The sequence below is a fragment of the Zerene cesonia genome, chromosome 28 (genome assembly GCF_012273895.1).
Source record: "Zerene cesonia ecotype Mississippi chromosome 28, Zerene_cesonia_1.1, whole genome shotgun sequence".
Classification (NCBI taxonomy): domain Eukaryota; kingdom Metazoa; phylum Arthropoda; class Insecta; order Lepidoptera; family Pieridae; genus Zerene; species Zerene cesonia.
Window position 1 is genome coordinate 2212339 of NC_052129.1, and position 18230 is coordinate 2230568.

Here is an 18230-nt window from a genome sequence, read left to right on the forward strand (position 1 = left end):
TAGTTTTATGTTTCATTATTGGACCATTTATGTGAAAAATAGTATTGAAACTGGGAATCAATAATAATCGGTTTATCAGCGACTTCCTTTGCAATTCACATTCATCATCAGCCCATATATGTTCCCACTGCTGGGACACAGGCCTCCTATGAGGGTTCAGGCCATAATCTACCACGCTGGCCAAGTGCGGGTTGGCAGATGTCACACGTCGTCGAACTTTTTGATTCTCGGACATGCCGGTTTCCTCACGATGTTTTCCTTCACCGTCTTAAGCGATGGTGATGTTATCTACATGCACAGATAAATTGAAGAATCAATTTATTTCCTGTACGCTCGCCCGGTCTCGAACCCCGACCTATCGATTTTAAAGGCCGAGGTTCTCACTACTGCTTTTTTGCAATTCACTTTATTAACCGTCATTCCCAATATCCAAGTAGGTTCTTAATGCCAACGTTTTCATAGGTTTTGATACTCGATAACTCAGCATATTTGAATGTTGTCGTTTGGTTGCATTTTAGAATCTGGAGTGGAACATTTCTCTCCAGTAAATTGACTTTATAGAAAAGATTTATGAATTATTTCAGCAAAGCCGACTATAACAGCGTTTTCTTATTTAAGTCCATTTTCAGTCCTTTTCAACAAAAAAGCTGGTCTTTCTTTTCTATCCATACCTATATGCTACCATGCTTCATTATAATGTAACATTATCTTTTTAATATTTCTTGATGAAAATCATAGGTGCTGGTTTTAGATCGCATTGTTTATCGAATGTTGTTTAGTTATAACCTTCCACCGCTGCGGCCGTGAAAAAGTATATTTAAATGAAACCGTATATGTATAAAGATTAATCTATGCCATTTATTCACACTTATTGTAAAGATAAGATATCATTACATAGTCTAAATGTTTATAAAATGCAATCTCATACGTGTCTGAAATCCATTTGAAATTTTCATGATCATCATTTTCTTACAAACTACAGGTAAGCAAATTGTAAGACAATTTTTTTATAAATATGTCCTATTAAGCAAATTGGTAAATTTGATTTAATCTTAAAAGCAAATTCAGCGCGTTCTTGTCTATAAAACACAAATAAAAATACAAATAAAACAGCTTAATTTAAAAGAAAATAAGTATTTTAAATATCTAATCATTTGATTACAGTTACACCACAAATTATTTTCATCATCTTACTATCTAACACCCTCAAAGATATAAATAAAAAAGTGGCAACCTCTAATCTACAATTCATCAAACCTTTGTTTCGCCATAAAAGACGGGTTATATTATAAACATATTATACATATAGGTTAATGAAATACTCAAGTACGTATTTATCAGCAAAGTGTGGCTCTCGAATGAAAGAAATAGCTGCATCGGCGCTTTCCGACAGTCGTGCTATAATGCTCTTCTCCAGTTAAAACAATAAAATGTTTTACGATCACGACATCGTAGTGGCCATGGCGTTTTGTATGAAGTTACTATTTATTGCCTATTTTTGTGGAGACCTAATACTATAGCGAATAGCGAGTAGATTCAAATATTTAGAGTATTGTTGTGATGACTCGTTGCGATGACTCTTTGATATTTAAATCGGGCCTACGTAATAAGTATGTTGTCTGGTTTTTGCTTATCACGCCCTAGCGACAGTGAACCTTTTGTACTTATGGGAATGTTATTTTTATACGTTTGAGGTTCGCTCAAAAAGGTTTTTAGCGTAATATTTTTCTTTATGAAAGCCACTGAGTTTTGTTTATAGATATTTAGAAAATTAAAATGGTTATTTGCTCATAATTTTCCTGAAATTAATGTCCTTAGTGCATTTCCTACTTCATTACCTCTCAGGATGGTTTAGCCGAGCCCTTATGCACACTCCTTCTTACAATAGAGGGGTGGTAATAATTGCTACTACACGTACCCTCCGAAGTAGCCTCGATGGCTCTTTTAAAGTCAAGTTTTTGAAAAATTGTTAATCTATACTCAATCCTTAATACTAAAACCTTATAGAAAGCTACGTTTTCTGTGAGTGTTATAGACTATATTATATTTAGTTCTTATCCTGGGTCCATCCGGGCCGATCCTACTAATATTATAAATGCGAAGGTTTGTAAGGGTGTGTGTGTGTTTGTTGCTCTTTCACGCAATAACTACTGAACAGATTTCAATTAAATTTAGTACGTTGGACAACTGGAATTACATATAGGCAACTTTTTATCCCGATATTCCTACGGGAAACGGACTTACGCGTGAAACCGCGGGGCGCAGTTAGTATTAATTATATTGATTGCAGTGGTGGCTCAGTGGTGAGAACCTCGGACTTCAAAATCGATAAGTCGGGGTTCGAGACCGGGCGAGCGTGCAGGAAATAAATTGATTTTTCAATTTATCTACGCATGTAGATAACATCACCACTGCTTAAAACGGTGAAGGAAAACATCGTGAGGAAACCGGCATGTCCGAGAATCAAAAGTTCGACGACATGTGACATCTAAACCAACCCGCACTTGGCCAGCGTGGTGGATTATGGCCTAAACCCTCATAGGAGGCCTGTGTCCCAGCAGTGGGAACATATAAGGGCTGATGATGATGATGATGATGATATGTTTGAATATTTTACTACGGTCGACGCCGGGGCGGACAGCTTGTATTACTTAGAACTTTAGCTATTTATAATATATTATACATAGAATTATTTGATATTTTAATAAATCTATTCACTATTTTGTATAATACGAAATGTTGAAAGAATAAATGCTGCACAGTCTAGACTCTAAATGTCTAGATTATGGAGTTAACATCTAGATGTGCTGGCTGACATATCTATAACACAGATAAGATAATATCTGTAAGTTTATTAGCGTTTAGGTACTCCGTTTTTATAAATAAAAACAAGATTTTAGTCAGATTATGAAAGTTATGAATAAATTATGATTGTTACAGTATTTTTTTCTAGAGTTTATTACAATTTTAGAAAAGAATTTAGTTAAAGTTTATATACTAAACAGTTTTGATATTTGTTTTTCTTAAAAAAATGGTCGAATCTGTATGAAACTTGGTACAGGCATAGAATGTAGTCCGTATTAGCACATAGGCCTTACTTGGTTAGCGTATAAGTAAAGCCTCGGTATGATAAAAGTTCTAGATTCTATACCTACAAGGTATTAAGTAACGAATGAAGAGTGGAATGGAACCTTTGAGTGTATTTTTAGAAAAAAACTAAATTGATTCACTTGAGTTTTATAAACACTAAACGAAAATCATTTCACTTGAGTTTCACTTGCGTTTTTTATAAACTCACTTCACATTCAGAGTAGTTTAATAGATGGTATTGCACATGACAATATATAATTCCTCTTGAATCACTCTACCTTTAAAAAAAAAACCGCATCAAAATCCATTGCGCAGTTTTTAAAAGATTGCGTAAATTTTAGCATTCATAGGGACATAGTGACAGAGAAAGTGACATTGTTTTATACTATGTAGTGAAGGGAAATGATATTAGCTCTTTCAAAAAAAAATATTTTTCCCTTTTTATCAAATTTTGTTTTCCCGTGAGTCTCCAACGTTTATCTGAATCTGTTTGAGCCAGACTGTATGTTGTAAAGTAATCAATAGGGATAGGACTTTACGTATTTTCCCTTGACTTGTGTTTCAGAGTGCATTAAAAGGAAGCCCTAATGTAATCTCCCGACGGCGGCTATCTAGTTACTACTGTGCCTAAGCGCCTATGCCCCAAGAGGCAAGCCTCTTTTGGGATATGGACAGAGTTTTGGGGCAGACGCATTGCATCTGTTTTAATAGACAATTTTGTTTATGAAGACTTATTAATTGTCTCAGCTGAGATTGAATCTAGAAACCATTATCTAATCTAATATATAAAGATAAAGGGTTTGTTTATTTGAATGCGCTATCAGGAACTACGGAACCAATTTTAAAAATCTTTCACAGATTTATATGTTCGTGATCCCTGAATGCAAAAGGCTATGTATGTACCACGGGTGAAGCCAGGGCGAATCGCTAGTAATAATGAGAACTTTAGGTATTTATAATCTACTAGCGGTCCGCCCCGGCTTCGACCGTGCTACATATATAGCCTTCTCAATAAATGGGCTATCTAACACTGAAATAATTTTTCAAATCGGACCAGTAGGTCATGAGATTATTGCGTTCAAACAAACAAACTCTTCAGCTTTAAAATATTAGTATAGATTATAACATAGATGTATCTTATGTAACAATAATTCTATCATAAATACTTGGTTTGTTTGCTCTAATTATTAATCTACTAAGGAAGATACGCAGACTGATAATATCGGCTCCAGAAGAATTTTAAAAATATATAGCTATCATCATTAATTGAAACAAATTTTCAATGTAATATTTAGCAATAAATCACAACATTTACTTACAATAAAAGTTATATTGTGTTAGTCATAAAAGTAAGCCTTTATGATATGAAATAACCAATATAATTAAAAAACTGATATTAAGGCAGGAAGGACACGATCAAACGGACAATAAAAAATGTAATACAGTACAATTATTGATACATACAGACACATGGAGAGACAATGAAATACACAACATTTTATCGTCCACGTGGGTAAAGTATACTGTAGTGAATTAAACATATATTAAACGTGGTCAAAATAGCATTAATTTTATTTCCTACTATTTGCTCTATATTTTAATTTATTATATATATACACTACGCTACGCTTCAGAATGTAGTATATACTACTATATACTACATTCTAAAGCTTAGAGTTTTATTAAGGTTGAGATAGATGGCGCTTAGTAAATATCCATAAAAAAATTGCCCTGTTCAACTTCTGTTATTTAGATTTATAAATTGAATTTTATGGGTATTAAGATAAGACGATATAATGATAATTATATATCTAATTTAATAAATTAAATCTCATAAGTACAACTCACATAAAAAGTTACTTAATAAATAATAACTTATTATAGCATTTTCTTATAAATTGAGTGGACCTAACTAAAATTAAGTTGAATATCTAATTCGCTGTAAAGAGGTAGGCATCCAATAGATTAATGATTCATCGAACCATACAATTTAAAATGACGATCACGTTTTCAGAGTAAATAAACACTATAAAAATTATATGATTAACTTTAACCAATGATACACAAATAAGTGTTATCGATAAACAATGGCACGTCATTTATTTATATATTCATAGATATATTAATGATAAATAGAAATGAAATAAACGAAATCAGAATTGAAAACCTTACTTAAATTAAATATTTAACAAATTTATATGATTTTACTAAATCATTTTTTTTTAATTATATAAATTATAACAATAGTTTAAAATGCAACACAACCCACTTCTAAATGATAATGGAACTAATAAAATTAAAATTAGCAGTATCAAGTATCAACCAACAACTACAACTTTTCGAAAATAGAACTCGCTTGAAAATCGAACCTGCTACAGACTAAATAAACTTTCAAAAAAGGAACTCACTTCAAAAACCGTGTCCAAAGACTAAATAAACAGATGCGGCACTCGAAATTCGACTAACCTTAATGACACTCGTGTTTGCGACGTGTTTATTTCTCGGGACAGGAGGCCGCTGACTTGCCGGTCTCTGGGTGGACTGGGTGATGACACTTGGCTGCACTTGACTTCACTCATGCGCAGTGGTGGCTTGACCGAGTTACGTCTCAAGGTAACGAAACACGATTATGTTTTATCGAGGGCTGTTTTCACTGTTTTTTGCTAATGAATATTGCTATCGTGTTTAACACTGGCGCAATTAAAACTTCATAAATTGCTTTCGATTGATATAATTCCTGTAATATTATTATATTTTAAGGTTAACTCTACACGCATGTTATTCCTACTTTTAGAACAATGAATAACTTGCGCCTCGCAAAATTATCGTTACACTGCGTAAATAATTCACTATAATATAGTTAATATCTTCAATGTAGGTAATAAATTAATTAGGATACGAAACTTCACTTTTATTAAAATTATAAAACACACATCGACTCGCAATTGACGTGAGCGTCTAAGTAAGAATGAACCTTCAGTAATTGGCGTGTAGTTCAAGTTATATAAATAGGTAGTACAGCATTATAATTTAAAAAGTACGCTTCTTTATTTTACGTTATCTTTGAGGCTTGGTTTTATCAAGCTTTTCGTATTAAAATCCGAGAAATTAGTTTATATCATACTTATGCATTTGTTTTTTTTATGACACAGTGGGCAACTGAGCTGGTGGTTCGCCTGATGGTAAGCGATCACCACCGCGCATAAACGCAAACCTCTGCAAATGCGCTGCCCGCTTTAGGGGTAAGGGATAAGGAAAGGGTTGATGACTGGAAAGAAGGAATGGACTGAGAAGGGTGAGAAAAAAGAAATGTCTGATACTTGTGATAAAATAAAGATCCGTACTAATATTGTAAATACATAAGTAACTCTGTGTGTCTGTTTCATTTTCAAACATTTGGATCAAAAATCTATCAAATTTGAAATCCGAGACAGCAGATAGGTAATTTTTAACCCAAATCCCACGGGCACTGGATCTATGCCTTGAAATACCTTGGGCTGTGTTTATTTTCCTATGTCTATGCAGATTAAGCCACGAACGGAAAACTAGTACCTTATAAATATATCAATAATTTTCTGTAATAATTCCATATAGCGTTTATTGGGCTCTACATACATTTTATATTCATATTATCTCATTTTATCATAATTTGAAATCATACAAGATATGGGTATTTAGTTTTTGCCATATGAAAAATCTCCTAAACGCTCAAAGAGATATTTATAAATTATCTTTGCTGTTAGCGATTACAGCACGATCGAAAATTATAACCAAAGATATCATATCAATTAAATTACTGTACACATAGATAGAACAGAGAAATGTACACACAAGACTATGAAATACGAAGAACATTATGCATTATTGTCTGTTCTGTACGGTCAGCAGGTAACAAAGCGGATTTAATTGGTCCCGAAAGGAGAGCGAGTAGCGTTGAGGAAGGCGCGGGCGGGGGCGGCAGCGGGGTTGCGAGCGGGGGGCGGATGCGGAAAGCGACGCCGCCCGACGCCGCCGCTGCCGCTCAGTTTACAGCCACGCGTCACTTACGTTCGTCGCCGCTCCCGCTAGCGCGTCCGCTCCGCTATGAAGGTGAAAGGCAAGGGTGCGAAATCCAAAAACATGGACAAGTTAATCGCCGCCGTTCAGGCGAGAGAGTGCTTGTGGGATAAAAGTTATAGAGGACACAGGAATCGCTTCAAACTGGAGAGGTATTGGAATGAAGTCGCAGCCGAAGTCGGCACTACGAGTGAGTATTGGAGGTGAACGCCCGTGTGATTTTGCGGCCATGTTTACGTTTGTATGGCAAAGCTGTCAGAACGCCGAACGAATACAGCGCCGCATCTAACGCGTCGTCGATACCAACGCCATTTTGAAACGCGACAACTTATAGTAGTTCATGCTTTTACGCATAGATGCCGTTACATTCAAATAGCCTAAATTATTAATGTTTTTATTTAAACATAAAACCTCATAAAACAAAACATTATGTTCGTTAAACACATATTATACTATATCATATTGTTTGCAATATATTTTAAAGCATATGGATCTTAGATCTTCAGTAACGTAACCATTTATAAAGGAAGACGTATGGTAAAAGCCATATTATATCGCTATAAGATTATAAATAAATGTAAACTATTTATCACTCTCTGAAGATAGTAAAGTGAAAGAATTTCTGTTATCGATCAAGTAGATTTTATTTGTGAATAGATTATAAACATACCTATAAAAACAATGTTTCCTCTTTTATTTAGATAATAATAATCATAAAATTAAAAGTAACTTGACTGACTAAAAATCACTTCCAACTCGAATCTTCAATGGACAACCTATTAGTATACAGACATATTATTGTTTTTATAAGATTTATGAAAAAACTGTAAATCTGTGTATCTCTATATCATAACTCTTAATCGAATAAACCAATCTATGTTTATTGTTAATAAAACTTTTGTCAAAAACATGCGCTATCATTTTCAAAAAGATTTTCTTAATTCCAGGCCTGAACTGCAGGAAAAAGTGGAAGAACCTCAAGGACCAATGCCGGAAAGAAATGAAGAAGAACCCGAACGATTCGGAATGGCCGCACTTCCCGAAGCTGAAGTTCATTCATCATCAATTCATTACCGAAGACGAGGAAGGTGACGAAGACACCGCTGAAGAAGTATTCAATTCTCTCGATGAATCGATCAAAAGACCAAAACTAGGTTATACGATGCGCAAGAAGTTATTAATGAATAAGAGACGGACGATAGATGTTGACATGAATAAGCTTATAGAGCTGGTAAGAGTCAGGGAGATCATATGGAATCGGCAATTGAAAGGACACCACAATTGGTACAAGTTGGACGAAGCGTGGAAAGAGATCGCTTTGGACTTAGGTGTAACACGTAAGTACTCATTAATAAGATGTTTTTAACACCTTTACAAACTCATGACGTTACAAATAAAGTATGTTACAAGTTTATTTTATTAACAACAATTTACTAATATTCAAAAGAGGGATTTATATAGTACAAAATAAGAGACCTTATCGCCCATCAGCGAACTGTTCTTGGCTGATTAACTAATTATGTTGTTAATTATGAAAATTTCTTGTTGTTCTATTAATCGAACGACCAAAAACTTGCAACACTACAAAAAAAAATCTAAATGAAATGTAAGTATTTAACTTCAGTTAAAATATTTTTGAATTATCATTACGGGGTTCAGTTTTTTCATTAGAAGATTTTGTAAATACTCTGCGCCCGCGGTTTCACCCGCGTAAGTCCGTGTCCCGTAGGAATATCGGGATAAAAGGTTGCCTATATGTTATTCCAGTTGTCCAACTATCTACGTACCAAATTTCATTGCAATCGGTTCAGTAGTTTTTGTGTGAAAGAGTAACAAACATACACACATCCTTACAAACTTTCGTATTATAATAGTAGGATTGTTTTACCCGATGTACTTTCTGTAGCAGAGATAATTTTACAGGCGACGAAGCACGTCTAAAATGGAAGTACCTAAGAGACCAAGCGAGAAAAGAAGTGCGCAAACAGACTTCTGAATGGGAATTACTGCCAAAACTGCAGTTCCTAGCAAATCAATTCTTCGACAATGACGGCAATGACATCCCCGAAGATTCGTACAGCCAAGATTTCGACGTAACAGACCAGAGCAGTAACTACTATACAAACGTGGAGCCTACTGAAGCAACCCCTGAAGAAATAAACGACGAACCGGCGGCCAGGGATGATGAATTCGACGAATTCGATACCAAACCGATTGTCATGGAAACAGACTTTTATGACGATGATGATGATGTTCAAAAATGTAATGAAGAGCCAGAAGTAGCTAAGGATGAAGATATAGGCTTCTTTAATAGCTTGCTGCCGCATGTGAAGAAGTTGGGACCGGCGAAGAAATTGATGTTGCGGATGAAGATACAAGAACTAGTCTATAATACAGTGTATAATACCTAGTTCTGTTTGTAAGATATGATTGGTTACTCTTATTATGACGGAAGATATGTATCGTAGAATTCCGTCATCGCAGATAGAAGCTGATACTTTTGCACATCTAAAAATAATTTCGACGCAAAATTAACCTTAAATCTTACCTTGAAGGCGCAATTTTGTTTCCAGTTTTAATTCGTAATCTGAAAGCAACATGACCATGACATATTAGTAGATAGCATTCAAAATTAACACCCAGAAAACAACTGAGTACTGGTGCTATCAAAAGCCCGCAAATTATTATAAAACTTTATATATAATTCTTTATAATCAATTATAGCTTTAAAAACTTTTCAACTTCACACAACAATATGGTTATCTGTCTTAAAACCATTTACCTAAATAAAATAAGTACATACTGAAAAATTCATTTTAGAAACAATTCTCTAAATTTAGTTAAAAAATTCATTATAGTATCTAAACATTAATAAGCTATGCAATTCTTGAGATGAGAGATTTAAATATCGATTAAATTGCCATATTTTATGTTTATTTTCGAAATATTTATTGTCGTAATAAAAGAGTGTATTGTAATATGTAAAGTCATAAGGTTAATTTAATTAGATATTTTTATATTAATCGAATGTTGAAAAATGAATTCTCAATCCACATAAAAGCACAATAAGTTTAACTCTATATATTTCATTTGATTTATTATTAATATAAATTCTGCTTCATTATTAAGTCAGCTGTATATTATATTGATTTTACATGTATCTTCTAGTCTTTTTATAGGTATTTACTAATTACTCTTGATTTTTATAAATATTAATACAAAACGTAAATGTCTCTATATAGAGCCTTCACGGCATCTTCGGTTCCTGTTGTAATTTGAACCTTATTGGAAAGAATCTTAGTATTAATTCTCCTAAAAATTAAAAGAAAGTCCGAAAGAGAGACACAAATTACTTGCCATGAAATTAGATCTATGAAATTATTGTGAACTGCATCAGTTCCGTAGCCTACACGGTAGAGTTTTGCACAAATCTTTCTTAATTTAACGTGAATTTATTTACGTATTTAACGCAATAGAAGGGATGATTTATATGTTTCATTAATTGTTTTATCGAGATTTTGTGAGAGAATCGTACGTATGAACTTTCTATTTTTCTTTCTATTTTATTCACTGAATAATCGATGCAGTTATAAATGTAATAGTAGCTATGTAATGTAAATACTTTTTTTTATGAGTTATAAATTACTTATTCATAGACTGAGAACATTGATTTTTAAATGAAATTATTATTTATTACCATTATAAATGTGTGTTTTTTTATTTAATACAATTAAGAATCTTTTAAATAAGTAAATACTATAGAATATAGATATTACAAATTGCCTTATAACCATTCCAGATCTTGAATATAGTTATAAGAAATACAAATGATATATTGTCTGTGTGTGTTTCATTTTAAAATTCTATATACCTGGTAATAAGTATCCGATATAAGCTTTCCACTCAGCTTCGTACATTACACAAGGTATCTACATAAGATATTCATTCATACAACTATAGTTTCCTTTTTTAGATGTAGGTGTATTTGTTTGAAAGTAAATATGTTAAAACTAATTAACCAAAACTGATAATATCTTACTATTAGGTGAAGCTTATCTTAAACATACAACATTAAAAGCTAAAAATATAACTACCATAAAAAGTCCATAAATGTAATGAATTCATAAATATACTGTAAACCTTGAAACTTCGTGAAACACAAACTACAATAGAATAACATAATTTTCACTTATGACAACCCTATAAATCTTTTTTATTACTACATCAAAGCGTATGTCGGTCGTTCTTCAATTAGAAACCGTAAAGCAATTCGTATTTCGCTTATTTTTAGGGTTGTCGCACGACTTGTAAATTGCGAATTTATTTTTAATTTAGCAACAAACGGTTCAGTTTTTGTTCTTTAACGATTTGAATGTTGTATTAATTGTTGGCAGCCCTGTTTCCAGAGCAAACAATAACTGCCAACAGTCAAAACAATCTATATTGATGTAACGCTTCATGTATATACGACTTATTTAGGCCGGTGAATTGGGGCGGGCTTCCGTACGATGTAAATTATTTTCCTGCAGAACAGATTGCGATTTTAATTGATTTAATGATACAGCATGTCGCGATATTTTTAATAAAGTGCTTTAAATCGTGTGAGTCATATAATGTTTTAGGTGAGTTGATTAAAGCGTCTTATTGCGTTTTCATTTTAGTTTTGTGATCGAATCGATCTATTTTTACTACTTTTTATTCCTAATTGCTTTTAAATTCAAATGCAGGTGTTTTGTACAATGCTTTGTACTTTTATCATTAAGGATATTAAATAGAACGAAATATGTCTCTATACACAATTTCAGCATTTACAAACCAAGAGAAAGATAGGAAAACTTATCAACATGTTTCGCAATTTTTTTTTACATGTTGATTTGATTTTGTTACTAATCATCGTAAATGTGCTCTTATTTAATGTCTTTTACACCAAATTTGTAATAAAATATACAACATATACTGTATAAAATATTGAATTATAAATGTACGAAAGTTAAATAATTTAACTCCTTATAAAACTAGAATGCAAAATGATACATAAGGTATCTATATAATACGTTTAATCCTCGACCAGCTATCGAAATGGATTGATCGAGAGATGCTCTTACAATCCTTCAATATTAGTACATTCACCTGATATGAAACGTCTTATAAGTGGATGTGTCCATGACTTAAGGTTTGCTTTCAACAGATTTAAACCATACCATTATCATGGAATCACAAAATATATTTAATTATCTACATAATAAAAAAATATCGAAACACGAAACGGTTTTGTGTTGAGAACATTGACTGAAAATAAGGTGGGACTAATTGGTTTTCAATATCTCAGATTAATGAGTAATGTTTAAAATTCATTTAAATTATTGTTGGATGTTATTTTAACCTAATTCTGTAATTCTTTAAAACATGTTAATTTATAATGTTAGGGATACTAGACTTCCGCGTGTCATATTTTCTAACAAAGAAAATGCAAGCTAGCGGGTAGGCATGCGATGCATGAATATTATACTGGCGAAAGGGAACTCTGTCTGTCACTTGTTCTTCTGATTTTAATGTGATTTGGTACGGAGATAGTTCGAGGCCCGATAAAGGACTTAGCATTAATCTTTATCCAGAAAATTCTGCGGCAGCGGGTTTTTTGCGGGGGTAACCCCGGGACTGTCTATCATTTCCTATGACTACGTACGAACCCGCTGATGGAAAGATAGCTCTGTTATATGTGATACAGAATAAACTAATTATTATTTAACCGTTTCTCGTTTGTTACTTGTAATATTTTTGACAACTGTTAGTCCTGGCTCTTACGCTATGATCTTGCAAAATTGAACTAAACTCTGGTTAAGTCGATTTTACAAGACTTTCCTAAACATAATTCGTTGTGATTGATAGAGAAGAAAAATTCGGTGCATTGTAAAAAAGAAAATAAGTAGCAAAATGCATATTAATAAATTAAAATAAGAAGGCTTATTTTTCACTAAATATAGAATTTCATGCATACTCCATAAGCTACTGATAACCCTATTGCACTTGCACTGATCCATCATGGTTGAATATAATTTAATTCAGAAATAGCAGTAACTAGAAATCTTGAACGCAATAGACAATAAAACTGTTTACCGCCATTGTACGCAGGATGATATTTATTTTCTTTCTCGCACACAGCGGCTATCAAAGCACAATTGTCCATAAACCCAGCTCAATTAAATCCGAACTATAAACCTCGTGTTATTATATTCGAGATTCGCTTCCATTCAACGGTTTGATTGTTTTACATCGGTTTTGGCCGTTGTTCAACAAGGAATCATTACAATACGCGCCGATCAAAGCGCGAGATTTACGTATTTGGAGATTTATATCACGAATTGGGTTGAATTAAGGATTGTAACGTGTGGAGCAGTATCATTCATTGTTATTAAATTACCAGTTTATATAAGTTTTGAATTTGTTGAAACAAATTATGTACGTAACAAAATGCCTGGTATTTCTTAATGTGGCAATGACAAATAACCAATGTTATTATATAAAATATATTTTAAACATGACACTTTAAACTCTAAGTTACACTATAACATTTATTTATTCAATTAGACTTATTTTGGAAGCACTTTTGAATTCTCATAATAGAGATAAAAAATTATCAATTACCATAATTTTACATCCATGTTTGAGTTTTTGCCTCCACGTTGAATCCCGTGCGTTAAATCCCCTTTTTTCATAAAATTTAAGTTTCGCTGATAATAATCAATAAAGTTTTTATTTCGGTCTTTAGGTAAGGTATATATTATATAAATGGGCGATTGAAGGAGCCGAAGGCTCCTATCATTTTCATTACCCTAACAACTCCTTTTCTTATTACCTAGGGAAATGATTGATTCTCTATCCCATACCATTTAATGTCGGTAATCAATTTCTATTCATCTGCTATGAATGGTAGCTCAGTGGGGAGGACCTCGGAATTCAAAATCGATAATCGGTTCAAGACCAGGCGAGCGTGCAGGAAATAAATTGATTTTTCAATTTATCTGCACATGTGGATAATATCACCAATGCTCGAAACGGTGAAGGAAAACATCGTGAGGAAACCGGCATGTCTGAGATTAAAAAATTCGACAGCATGTGACATCTGCCAACCCGCACTTGGCCAGCGTGGTGGATTATGGCCTAAACCCTCATAGGAGGCCTGTATTCCAGCAGTAAGTATGGGCGGATGATGATGATGAATCAATTTCTATAAGCGTAAAGTCTGCAAACAACCTTACGCCTCTAAAACTGTTTAAGCGCGGTGGTAGAGCTTAGCATCAGGCTACCAGCTCTTTTACCGATGATAAAAAATCGTATTTAAAACGAAATATTTCCCATTTTATATATTCTGATGATGGTATTCCAATGCTATTATCAGTTCAACTGATTTGTTTTGAAAGCAGCCAATACTGTTCGCACGTGCAATTAACTCTGACAGCGAAATATTGTATAAATATATGTCTATTGTGCATTTCCGATTCGATAACTGATTTATAATCTGTATCGAGAATGCTATATGCAGCGACAAGGACAGACCGGGCTACAGAGGTTAACTCTTAATCCACTGTTGAAACTAATATAACAATAACTATAAACACGTTTTTTCGAGAATACGTTAGGAACCAAAAATAACTATTCATTAGTGCAATAAAATAATTTTTGAAACATAAGAAATTACTTTAGCTTGTATATCTTATAATGTTTACGTTTTCAACAATCATCACAATATTCTTTGAAATACATGTATTATGTACTGTTTTCTACAAAGTGATAGTTGCTTTACATAGGAAAAGCTAAAGAAAATTCCTGTCATGTTGTTAAATATATAGGTTCACAATATTTTTTATTATTTATTTATTTATTTATTTATTTAAAAAAATCACTTGCCATAGCAGGACAAGCCCAATGCGACAGTGAAAAAAAAAAAATTTTTACAACTTAAAATTATTATTATTAATAGCTAGATGTTTTTTTATGTTTTTTATGTTTGTTATAGTTTTGCCAATTCTTAACCGATTTTGAAATTCTTCCACTAATAGAAAGATTCTATAATTCTGATGGACGAAGGCTATTTCTTATAACTTCTAATCCTAGGGAATCCTGGTCGATCAATAAATGTAAAAGACATGAAAGATATCTTATATGTGCATTATGATCAATTCAATAATGTGTAAAACGATGTCTCTTAACTCGGCCTCGCCGCTAAATGAAGTGCCAACAATTTTTTTATAATAGCCACGCATTTATATTTAGCTTATTTTAACAACTGGAACGATACTATTCATTATACTGTGAAATTAATCTATATTTTATGTGCTTACCTTCTAATATTACTTCTTCAATTGCAATAAAATTTCAAAATAATTTACATATCCTTTTATATGCTAAATAAAGATCTTGTTTAATGTCCTAGAAAATTGTAAAATAGTCAATATGATTATTCAACAATACTATTTTGCGAATTTTGCTGAGGAATTATGCTCCAAATTTGCTTATGCGAGTAGGCATATAATCGTGAATAATTAAGCCTTATCTTTTGTTAAGAAATCTATGTGACCCGTAATTAAAACAATTATGTATATAAATAAATAAACTGCTGACATCATGTGGACAAAGTCTTAATAGAAAAACTTATTCTGCAATTATATTCTCAAGTTTTGCCTTTAACCATTTCGATGTGAAATTTGAGAGTCATCAAATGACAATGCCCTTTCCACCGCAGACGGACAGACAGAGTTATTTCTGACGAGAATAGATGCATCTGACCGCAACTGGGGCAGATCCTATGTTTGTATCTGTGGTTATATTTTATGATGCTGTTATACTTATTTAATAGTACACACTTATAGATAAACGATCTTATTGAATAAAACCGTATCCAGTTTAATCGTCACTTTCCGCGTTTTATGCGTGTGTTAATTTCTTGTTGGAAAGGTGGTAATAAAATATCTATATTGATTATGACTCTTCTGTATAAAATGCACACATATTATTGACTAGCTGCGCCCCGCGGTTTCACCCGCGCAAGTCCGTGTCCCGTAGGAAAATGGGGATAAAAAGTTGCCTATGTGTTATTCCAGTAGTCCAGTTATTTAGGTACCAATTTTCATTGCAATCAGTTTAGTAGTGTTTGCGTGAAAGAGCAACAAACACACATATCCTTACAAACTTTCGCATTTATAATATTAGTAGGATAGGATTTTACCGAATTGTTTGTAGGTTAATAGCTCAGATATATTGACACTATGTGATCCCTCCTAGGATGACGTAGGGGAGGGGTGGCCAAAATTCATAACGATAAAGATAAGTTAATTGAACCTTGTTTATGGTAAAATGTAGAGGCCAATAAATAAAATCATTATGTGTTATGTATACGTTGACCAAAAGGTGCCAAAAAAAAATATTTCTTACCCTTAATATGATCTGGGGCTGGATAAGTATCTAGTTTGGCAATGAGATAGTTTTAAAGGAAGATGATTTTAGAACTTACCGATAAAAATAAGTTTATTTAACACTATTTGCGTATAAATTAACTTTATTTATATTTATACGAATCGAAACACGAAAATTTAATAAGAAATTGCAGTCATAATATGGAAGCATAAAACTGGAAGCAGACCTGTTAATATTCGACCTCAAAGTAAATATATAAAACAATGTTAACTTGCGTATCAATCAATGAAACAGATTTTCAGCCATACAATACGAGTTCTCTTTCGTCTCCGCAGTTTTATTGCTCGTAAAAATTATACTTTATTACGACATTTTGTGTTAAATTGTTTTGCAAAGTGGTTAAACGAATATGTAGATTCTTGGCACTAATAGTTAACTAAAATAATATTTTTAAAGAATTGCAACGGTCACATTATGTTCGAAATAAAAGCCGCAATTAGATTTGCTGCATCACTGTTGCAGTTCAATGAATAGTTTTATATATAAGTGGAAAAACTTAAAAAGCCGTTTTGATTTTTGAGAGTATTTTACATTCCTGCTAACATGGAACCAACACTGCGTAACAATATATTCAGTGAGACTAGACCACCTAATCTGTTGAAAGGTTCATAGGTACTTGACCCATTTTATAATTCATCAAAGTGTGACGTAATGCTAGTTAGCTGAAAAATATCTATACAACAATTATTACTTTTACACTTAAAAATAAGACGCTTACTTCGCTAGCCCACTTTTATACATGTTATTAAACTTTTATTTGATTACAAAAACTACGATGATTGTTGAAAATTATCGTAATATCTAGTAAATTCCATTTAAAATCTTTAATTATAAAATGCAGTTGCATATATAGTTCACAATATAGATTTGGATGCTACAAGCTGTTCAAGTCTGTGAATCAGAATATCAGATTGTACTAATATTACCTTATATTTCTCTAAATTTATGTTTAATATAAAACATATAACACGATTTATGTAGATCATTTCATCGGATACAGGTCATTCAACGTTTTTCGCACATTGCTTACGTATTGATTCCCAATAAATCCTTTGTTTTTTAAAACAACACCAGAAGCTGTTATTATTTTACGAGACTGTAAATCGGTGGAAAGTCGGTTAAGCAGCTATATGGATTTATTGCTCGTACTGAAAGTTCCGAAAACCGAGTTGCTTCATCATTTCTACCGTGATTCTTTTTACAAGTTTCCCAGAGTATGAAATTTTACAAGTGGTTTTGGTTCCAATAAAATAACTATTAGTATAGGTAGAATTATGTTATCTGTGCAACTTGTAATGTTGTATTCTGTAGACTATTGTTTTAAGGGTGATCCTAAAACTCAAATATTTATCTTGCAACAGGACGTCGTTAAGAAAAGCTTTTGCATTTACCACTGGTTCGGAAAGCAGTTTCTACAGAGAAGAGCCGGTGTAAAACGGTGTAGTTGCTCTTATAAAATCATATGGTTTATTTGAAATCTATTTCTGTTGTCTGTCTGTGTGTGTGTGTGTGTGTGTCACTGTCTGTGTGTTTATCTATATATACTTAGTCTGGCCATAAATACTGTTACACTTAATTATAAAAAAATATTACATTTGAATTTCGAATCT

General features: G+C 32.7%; 2 protein-coding genes across 6 annotated transcripts in view; one reads left to right on the forward strand and one right to left on the reverse strand.

Moving 5' to 3' along the window:
• The window catches only part of LOC119837532, a 41174-nt gene that overhangs the window by 13726 nt on the left and 9218 nt on the right, over positions 1–18230 (reverse strand). For 2 of the 5 annotated variants that reach the window (XM_038363123.1, XM_038363119.1), the window contains exon 1: positions 5557–6038. The exons of 1 other annotated variant lie outside the window; for it this stretch is intronic. The gene's annotated coding sequence lies outside the window, so the exon portion shown is untranslated. Of the gene's footprint in view, positions 1–5498; positions 6040–9694; positions 9734–18230 lie in introns of those variants that run through there. 2 more of the 5 variants (XM_038363122.1, XM_038363121.1) reach the window with 2 other exon arrangements.
• LOC119837534 lies at positions 7100–9597 on the forward strand. The gene is made up of 3 exons (XM_038363126.1): positions 7100–7336; positions 8094–8483; positions 9070–9597. The coding sequence occupies exons 1-3, from the start codon at positions 7174–7176 to the stop codon at positions 9555–9557; spliced, it is 1041 nt and encodes a 346-aa protein (XP_038219054.1). The 5' UTR covers positions 7100–7173; the 3' UTR covers positions 9558–9597.